The 8997-nt window shown below is 50.2% G+C and overlaps 4 protein-coding genes across 4 annotated transcripts; 2 read left to right on the forward strand and 2 right to left on the reverse strand.

Annotated features, from left to right (window-relative positions):
• Positions 1–1403: 1403 nt before the first annotated feature.
• On the reverse strand, positions 1404–1871 carry PADG_03253 (uncharacterized protein; the record flags this gene model as incomplete). The annotated part of the gene is made up of 1 exon (XM_010760018.1): positions 1404–1871. One exon carries the CDS (start codon positions 1869–1871, stop codon positions 1404–1406), a length of 468 nt encoding a protein of 155 aa, XP_010758320.1.
• Positions 1872–2314: 443 nt separating this feature from the next.
• On the forward strand, positions 2315–4262 carry PADG_03254 (uncharacterized protein; the record flags this gene model as incomplete). Its single annotated transcript, XM_010760019.1, has 3 exons — positions 2315–2762; positions 2841–3979; positions 4095–4262. The coding sequence occupies 3 exons, from the start codon at positions 2315–2317 to the stop codon at positions 4260–4262; spliced, it is 1755 nt and encodes a 584-aa protein (XP_010758321.1).
• An 863-nt stretch (positions 4263–5125) lies between these two features.
• On the forward strand, positions 5126–7599 carry PADG_03255 (uncharacterized protein; the record flags this gene model as incomplete). Its single annotated transcript, XM_010760020.1, has 4 exons — positions 5126–6077; positions 6326–6641; positions 6785–6933; positions 7196–7599. The coding sequence occupies 4 exons, from the start codon at positions 5126–5128 to the stop codon at positions 7597–7599; spliced, it is 1821 nt and encodes a 606-aa protein (XP_010758322.1).
• Positions 7600–8059: 460 nt separating this feature from the next.
• On the reverse strand, positions 8060–8593 carry PADG_11566 (uncharacterized protein; the record flags this gene model as incomplete). The annotated part of the gene is made up of 2 exons (XM_010760721.1): positions 8060–8259; positions 8368–8593. The coding sequence occupies 2 exons, from the start codon at positions 8591–8593 to the stop codon at positions 8060–8062; spliced, it is 426 nt and encodes a 141-aa protein (XP_010759023.1).
• Positions 8594–8997: the final 404 nt, after the last annotated feature.

The raw sequence follows: 8997 nt of genomic DNA on the forward strand, positions 1-8997 counted from the left end.
TGTGTTCCGGATTGAATGGATGTAGGCCAGTAGCAGCAAATGCAGCTTCAATATTTGAAGATGTAACTGCCTCCTTCCACAGTGTCAAAAAGCTGCCAAAAAGACCTCTTTGTAGTGCGTATGAATCCCATTCCAGTTCTCATTCATTCATTCAGTTGTTTGGAATATGATTTACCCAATGGTCCAAATATCCCAACATCTAGCGGCTGTAATTGGTGTGTAGAATGAGGAGGAAAGACAGTGAGTAGAATTCAATTCCAATCTGCGTAATTGATGAATGCCATATTAACATGGGATGAGTGGCCATCCAATATAAGAAGTTTATATCCACAGCCTGCCTTCTTTTTTGTAAGAGGTTCAAGATCTTCTTTAACCATGTTAACCCATATTCATCATTGCTCCACCCATTTTCTGAAGCAGTGAAGTAGGCCTGATCCTTTTCACTATCAAAATCTTCAAGCCAAGTATCTTGCATATCTCTTGATTCCCCTTGATATATGAGAGCAGGTGGGAGCGAAGTTCCATCTGCGCAAATTGAGGCAAGTAGTGTTATGAATTCTCGACTGCCATCCTGGCTGGCACCTATCATACAGCCCGATTTGAGCGAATTAATCAATACAATATGTTTGAGGGTGTGAATGAATCCTAATAGGAATCCTTTCTCATCAAAGTTGTAGATATTCACAGGTTCAAGGTTGTATTTCATGATTTTTGCCTGCAGCTGAAAAATTAAGATAAATTAGCAAGATGAGAATTAAAAAAGCAGTATAAGAAAGAAATCTATTACAAGATCAAAATAATGCTTGAAGTATGCAGAATTGTCTGCAATCTTGCATTTTTGGTCAATATTTCGCAGGTAGAGCGACTTGATCACATCCTTGTGGCGCTCACAGAACCGAGCCACCCAGTTGACTTCAATAGGTGCCTTTAGAATCTCAACAATGAGATTATGAAGGATTTGGGGCGTACAAGGGAAACTGCGATCTGCCAATTGATTGATATGAAAAAGGTGCTGTTTTTCTTGCGAATCAGTGAGAGCTTTGCAGTGGATAGAGCTTGCTTCCTTTCTTGACATTTGAATGCCTCTATAACGCCTTGACAATGTATATCAGCTGATTCCATATTTTTTGGCAGTTTTAGTGTAATTAGGCGCTAATTGCGCGTTCAAATCATCAATCGCGGCTTGTATAACTGCTTCGTGGTGCATGTTATGGGTGGTTAAAGATGAATGAAAAATGAAGATTTGAGCGGGCGTTGGGTGTAAACGGGCGTTGGATGGTTGATTACGTTATCAACCACCAGGACCACTCACTCTTGGAGGGACGCTGTTGGGATGATCCTCTCTGCGGTTGCTGCCAATGGTCACTTTTCCAGACCAAACCACTGGCCAATCACTCGGCAATTCAAGCCCCCCTATTTTTCCAAATTTTCCATTGTATCTGACCCTCGGAGCTGGTAGTGTCTTGCCCACCCAAAACCCCACTTTGCAGCCTCTGCGGCAGGCTCCCAAGCCCATCTGCCGCTCCGCCGGCCCTAGCAGCCTTGAAATTGTCACTGTACCACAAAAACTGACCTTGGCCATATCGGAGTTCTGCAGGTGATGCTGAATTGAGGAAGTCCAAGAGGCTGGAGGGATACCGTTTTTGACGCTCTTCTGCCTGCCGCTCTTTGTCCTGGGGCTGGCCTCTCTGTCTGAGGCTGGTTGTTGCCAGACGAACAGTGCGTGCCAGTGCGACGCAACAATGCTGTGCTGAATGACGGATGGCCCGTGACGGATGGAGCTGGAGCTTGGAATGGAGATGAAAGATGGAGATGATGACGATCTGTTCTTGCGTCCTTCCACCCCCACTGCAGCCATCCGATACTGTCATCAAACTCGCCGGGAATTATTCCTGCGCACCGAACAAATCTGGCAAAGATCCATTCGATCCATGGATAATTTCTATTCTCCATTTAATGACGGAACCGCGGCTGAGACTCTCAAGCTAAGAACTCTTAGCAAACAATCGCCGCCGGCAACTTCATCGGTGGCACATTCAAAAAGAAAAAAAAAAAAAACATTCAAAAACCAGACAAAATGCGCAAGAACCTCAAAAATAATAATTCACAAGTTACACATAACGTAACTTCATATTTATTTTTGCCTTCCCAACATCTTGAAGACGGACAACAAAGTGGATTCCTCTTCAGACGAACGAAGAGCGTTGGGCAACGGGTCACGGTCAAAAAGAAGGTGACTGACGACCGTCAACTCCCAGGGCTACGGTAGACAGACACATTCGACAACAACGACAGTATTCTTTAAATAAGAAGAATGTGCCTAGTCACTTTCTCAATATATCGTCAGCAGGACTGGGCTCTCATCTCCTTCTCGGCCGCTGCAGCTTTCTCAATACCCTACTTCACATTCCAATTCTTCCGAAACCGCCAGCGACAAGAGCTGCTGCTTTCTAAAAGAAGGGACCAACTATTGGCGCTTTCCTCTATACCCTCGCTGCCTCTCTTTGTGGCTGCGCAGACCCATGCATGCAAAGATGCTGCCAAAATCGCAGTTGTCGATAGGACAAAAGGTCAGAGCTTCACGTACACACAGCTCCTGGCGGATGTTTCCGCCTTCAAGAAGCTGATTCTGGAGACGTTGGAACCTGAGCGCGAGGGAGATTTGGATGAGAGACGCATTGCATTTCTGACGCCTGCGGGATATGACTATGTGGTGTGTCAATGGGCGGTATGGGCTGCTGGCGGCGTATGCGTGCCATTGTGTACGTTTCTGCTATCTATTCCACAATGTCCATGTGTATACATTCTTCATTCCAACCCTTAAGCAAAATAATATACAGGCACAACCCACCCGCCAAAGGAACTCATATATACCATCAGAGACTCAGAGCCATCCCTGATCATCCTGCATCCATCGTTCGCCCACCTAAAAGCAGCCCTCCAAAAAGCCACCCCGCACATCCCGTTCTTCAACCTTACCCCATGCACCGAGTCCAACCCCCCACCATCTCTCCCACCCTTCCACGCCCCCTTCTCCCAGTGCCGACGAGCGTTGATTATCTACACATCTGGAACAACCTCAAACCCCAAAGGCTGCGTCACAACCCACAAAAACATAACCTTCCAGTCCACCTGTCTGGCCCAGGCATGGCAATATACACCGTCCGACCACCTCATCCACGTCCTACCCCTCCATCACGTCCACGGCATCATAAACGGCCTCACAGCCTCCCTCCTCAGCGGCGCAACGGTCGAAATGCACCCCAGCTTCGACCCGGGTCTGGTATGGGAACGATGGGCCGATAGGGGTTCGTCGACGATGTTCTTCGCCGTCCCCACCGTCTACTCGCGGCTGGTTGATTACTTCGATACGCACATCCGATCGACGGAGTTGGAGACGAACGCAAGGTGCGGCGCGCAGGCGTTACGGTTAGTCGTTAGCGGCTCCGCTGCGCTGCCTACGCCCATCAAGACGAAGTTCGCGGAGATCACGGGGCAGGTGTTGTTGGAGAGGTATGGGATGACGGAGATTGGGATGGGGATCAGCTGCGGGTTGAATGTGGAGACGAGGATTGATGGGAGCGTGGGGTGGCCATTGCCGGGTGTGCAGGTGCGGTTGACGGATAGGGATACGGGTAGGGTTCTGGCGGATGGCGACGAGGAGGCGGGCATGATTGAGGTTAAGGGGAAGAATGTGTTTTTGGAGTACTGGGGGAAGCCTGAGGCGACCGTGCGGGAGTTTTCGGGGGACGGGTGGTTTAAGACGGGTGATGTGGCGAAGAGGGACGGGACGGGTGCATATTTCATTCAGGGAAGGGCGTCGGTTGATCTTATTAAATCGGGAGGGTTCAAGATTTCGGCGCTGGAGGTCGAGAGGAAGATGCTTGCGTTGGATGTTATTCAGGAGGTGGTCGTTGTGGGACTTGACGATGAGGAATGGGGGCAGAGGGTTGCTGCAGTTGTTAAGCAGAGACCTGGGGTATGTTTATTTATTATATACCTACTTTAACCCCTTTTTCCATTTTCTGCTCACTTCATATGTTGATTCTATGTGTGATGGATTGGATGCTGATTTGCTCTGTTCCACTGTAAAGACAGTCCCGCTCGAGTTGGCACCACTGCGTACACAGTTGAAGGAGGAAATGGCGTCCTACAAGATCCCGACCGTCCTGAAGCTTGTTGACCATATCGATCGCAATACGATGGGCAAGGTGAATAAGAAGGAGATCATCAAGTCGTACTGGCCGGATCATGCTGCATGAGACACTGTATCCGTGTTCTAGACGATTCGGCTTCATTCTTTCCCTCCCCTGGTTTCCTGGTTTCCTGGTTTCCGCTTCCAGGTTTCCTTCTACATTCCCCTTCTTACATTCTCTCCATCTGCATCAAGAAATTCGTTGTGTATTTTTATCCCCCTCTTACACTTCTTGATAGAGATCTCTTTTAGAGTTTCACCCCCCCTTTTTTTTTTGTTATTCGCTACTTTAACTTCCCCCTGTCTACCTGTTCTGCTTCCGTCCGTTGTATATAACCTGCATCTAAACCACTGTACATACATACCAAATCTGTTATATCTATGTATATCAATGCAACAGACAATATATCTATGTAGACAATAGAGCTATCGCAGTGTCACGTCTGCTGCGCGCCTAGTCATTGTTGCATACCCAACTATCAGCCGGGCTTGGCATTACCGAGCAGCCGAACGATGTCTCGGCATGTTTACCCCGTTTGCCCCGTTTGCCCTGTTTGCTCCCTCCCAAAAGAGCCGAATCCCAAACAGGGCGCAAGAAAAGCCGGGCCATCGAAATTACAAAACATCTATCTATCAGTCGAAGCCCCTCGGTGAATGTTCTTTTTTGTTTATTCCGTCTTTTCATGTCTATGATATAGTCCAGTTTCCCTGTCGATCTTCCACCCCTGATCGACAGCCCCCTCTCTCCGCAGGCAGCAACTCGGGTGGAGGGGAGGGATACGTCGGTCCCCGATTTCAAGGAATCGTCGGGGAAAAGCCCCGTCGCGCGATCCAGTTTTCCTCACTTGACTCCCTATTTTGCTCTGGGGCCTATACGTATTTTTGCGCTGGTCTTTGGTCTGGCCTTTCTGTAACATTGCTAGCTCGACGATGCGTCCCTTTCTCTTTCGGACTGCGTCCACACCTCTGTATCCGATCATAGCCAATGCCAGTGCCGTATCCATTAGAGGACGGCGGCTAGAGGGGACGGACCAAAGGCAAAGAAGGGTGATAATTGGCACTACGATTTCAGCTGTGGGTAATGATCTTCTTAATGGATCTGTACATGGGCATGTCTATACCTCTGTTCCCATAGATATGCCACTGCGCTCTGATCACAGCTTGATGGCTGGAGCTGCTGTGGGAATGGATAGTGTTATTGCTACTACTACTACTACTGCTGCTGCTGCTGCTGCTGCTGGGACCAGCAGCGCAAGTAGAAAAGGAACACGGAGATGTCTCGGGTCCTTCGGCAATTCCCGCGTCTCGATCTCCGGATCAGGGGTCCAAGGAGAAGCTGAATCGTCTGCTGCCCCGGCATCAGGTGTAGAATCCGGATCGGATCGGCAAGCGACCCAGCTCCCGTCACCAGCGGGTGTACCACGGGCCAACGTCCGCTTGCCCTCTCCGCTCCTGGCTAGTTCAGGGCTACAAGGCTTGCCTGCACCTCAGGATCAACGCAGATCATACTCAACGCTGACAAGCCCCTTTTCTTCCACTTCTCCGTCATCTCCATCACCGCCAGACACCGATGACAGGCCCATAAACCAAGATGCCAGCTCGCCGCGCTCTGACACTGAACTCTCCATTGACTTTGGCCGCCTCGCCGCCTTGATCCCCAGCCAAAGCCCCACCGGCATAAATTCCATCTGGTTCATCGTCGCAACCGCCTCGCTCCTAGCGTTCCACAAGGAAGCCGCCGTGGGTGAGCTCTGGAAGTATATCAGCCAGCGCTGCGAAGGCGAGGGTGGAAGGGAGAGCAAAAACGACATAGCTGGCGATGATGCCCGGTCAAGGCAGCTTGGGATCGCCCGACGGATCAGGGAGAGCTGTCTGAAGGCGAGTGTGCTAGTTGGGTTTCCGCGGGTAAGTCACTTTTAGCGTAGCCCCATTCTTATTTCCACATTTGTAGAAAGCACTACATAAAACCACTTTTACTGAAATGAACCCCCCCCCCCCTTTTTTTTTCTTTCCCCCACCCCGGAAATAATAATAATAATAATAATACTAATAATAATAATAATAATAATAATAATAATAATAATAATAATAAGTTGAACAGGGCATAAACTCCCCTTCTCGCCCTGCAAGCATCACTGTCCACCACCAGCACCTCGATCCTCGCAGCGCTGCAAGCCGACAAACCCCTGCGCACGCTCTCCGCCTTTCCCACGAGCGAATCGCGCTACGCCCGCGGCAAGCAATTCTTCACCCGGATCTATGCCAACCACACGGAGCGCGTGTTGGCGTCCATGGGCGCGAGTTCGGCCGGCGACCTGAGCTATTTCGCCATCTCGAGCATCTACGGCGAGTTGATGGCTGAGACGAGCATTTTGGATGGGCGCGAGACGGTTCTGTTGGAGTTTGCATGTTGTTTGGCGGATGGTGTTGGGCCGCAGGCGAAGGGGTGAGTTTTTATTTATTATTATTATTATTATTATTATTATTATTATTATTATTATTATTATTATCAGTAATAATATGATGAGCACCGACTAACTGCTCGATTCCATATATATACATCTGTAAAAGTCACTTCTTCGGCTGCAGGAACCTCAGCGCCAGCGGGGAGGAGATTCGCGGTGCGATTGAGATCGTGCGGGAGATCGCACGGCAGCTGGAATTGACTTCTCTGCTGGAGGAGGTGGGGGAGGGGTTCGAGCGGGGCGAGGGGGAGTTCCGGTTTTTGAAGAGAGCGAGTGCGTGGTAGGGGATTGGTGTGGAGAGGGGTATATCCTATCTGTCAATGATCTTGCTTGGTGTGACCGTAATTTGCTGTCCCTCTGTTAGGCATGTGATATTATTATTATTATTATTATTATTATTATTGCTGTTGTTATTGCTATTATTCTCTGGCACACGACTCAAGCGACACATCCAGGGTAAGGCATGGATCGGCATAGATATATGTATATCGATGATGGGATACGCAGGTGGTTCTGTAACTACTACATCGTGCAGTTTATGGGTGTCTACGCAACGCCTGCACGTTTCGCCAGATCGTCTATCCGGATAATTCGACACACGTCCGATCCACACCAGAGCTCGCCATGTTCGAGGTTATCGACCTGCGCATGTGGTCTGTCACCGCCCGTCTGGGTAACTACGTGGTAATGCGCGATGATGGAGGCTCGTACGCGTCCCTGCTTCGTCATGCCCAGCGTTTCCAGCCGGACTTGCAGAGTAACAGCATTGCTACACTGCTGCTCTATTCCATGGACTGTTCAATGCAGTGCAGTGAAGTGCAGTGCAGTGCATATACATATATATTCATATTTTGGGTGCTTCAAGAAAAGGAGAAAGAAAAGGGGAAAGTGGCGGGTGTCTGTCTTGTTTGTCAGCTTGCCAGATTCAACGCAACGTAGGTTCTTCCGCGGAATGTATCTATCTATCTATCTATCTATCTATATCTATATCTATATATATATATATATATATGAGAAATGCAGACATCCTTGGTGTGTTCTGCCTGACAGAGTCAATGCAGGCAGGGATATCTGTATGATTATTGTATGCGGCACTCTTTTCCCCCCCCCCAGAAACGTAAATCTGACCCGCGGACTCTGGACCCCATCTGAGATCCCCCGGCGGAATTACTGGGTGAGATATGTATACATGTGTTCGTGCCGGGGAACTATGCAGACGGTGAGACTCATCCTCATTGTCCCCCCACCCTTCACTCTATATATGGCGCTGATCGTGTGCAGCTCTTCCGTTTCCAGCTGCGTACGTCATACGGTGTGGAAGTTGACCAAGACTCCCCAGCCACCGGAGCGTCTGGCATTGGACAGCAGTCGTCACAGACAGGGGGGGTTCCTCACGGTATTAGGGCTCGCCGGCATGCATAGCATCTAACTGGCCAACTGTGTCGTCGTCATGAGCGATGCGCAGGCCCCTTTCCATCACTGCCTGCCTGCCGCCCGCGTTTGGGGGGGTGCGTCTGGTTGTCGGCGATGATCGGCCAAACCCCGGCTGGGAACCCTGCGCTGCCTTAGGGCTTCGTATGTCCCAAACGGGAGACACGGCTGAGGGTTAGTAAGCCGCACAGCGCGCGCACGGGGGGGACCCAGCGGTTCCCCAATAGGCTAGCGGAGCAACCCTGGGGTGGTTTCAATACAGTGGAATGACGGAACTGAGTTCTGAGGTCTGCAGCCGCCACTGGGGAAACTCGCCAAGGAGGGTTGCTTGTTCCGAGCCACTGACAGGGAGGCGCTGCGCAACGTGTGCCGGCTGCGCGGCGTGTGATTGGCCAGCACTGACGACACCCTTCGTCCCGGCTTCCCGCTCGGGAAAACTCAGAAACGTGCAGCAGAGCGAAAACAGAGGAGTGCGGTCAACAACACATGCATTTTCACGCATTTTCCAATCCGCCCTTTCTCGCTGTGCGGATGCAGTTACCGGATACAGGCAGGCTGGGTATAATGAGATATTAGGTAACGATACTTTGGGGGAAGATTGATAACCCTACCACCCTCCCCCGGGAGACCGACCGTGTAGGAGTGGGTTGATAAGAGCGCAGCGCCTCCCCGACGCCAGGGCTCTATCTTTTCTCCCGCGGGGGAATGGAGAGGGAGAGGAGGGAAATAAGCCTATTGAGAAGGAAAATAGAGTCAAAATTAGAGGGGTGATGGCTCACCCGGACAGGGTGGGAAATTTTGTGATATGGTGGGTTAATTTTCTAGAGTGTGTGCATCGGTATTCTGCGATAAATCGGGGGAAGAGAGGAGGACTGGTTGTTTCCGCTGTGGTGGCCACAAGGTTGA

This window comes from Paracoccidioides brasiliensis (assembly GCF_000150735.1).
Source record: "Paracoccidioides brasiliensis Pb18 unplaced genomic scaffold supercont2.3, whole genome shotgun sequence".
NCBI lineage: Eukaryota > Fungi > Ascomycota > Eurotiomycetes > Onygenales > Ajellomycetaceae > Paracoccidioides > Paracoccidioides brasiliensis.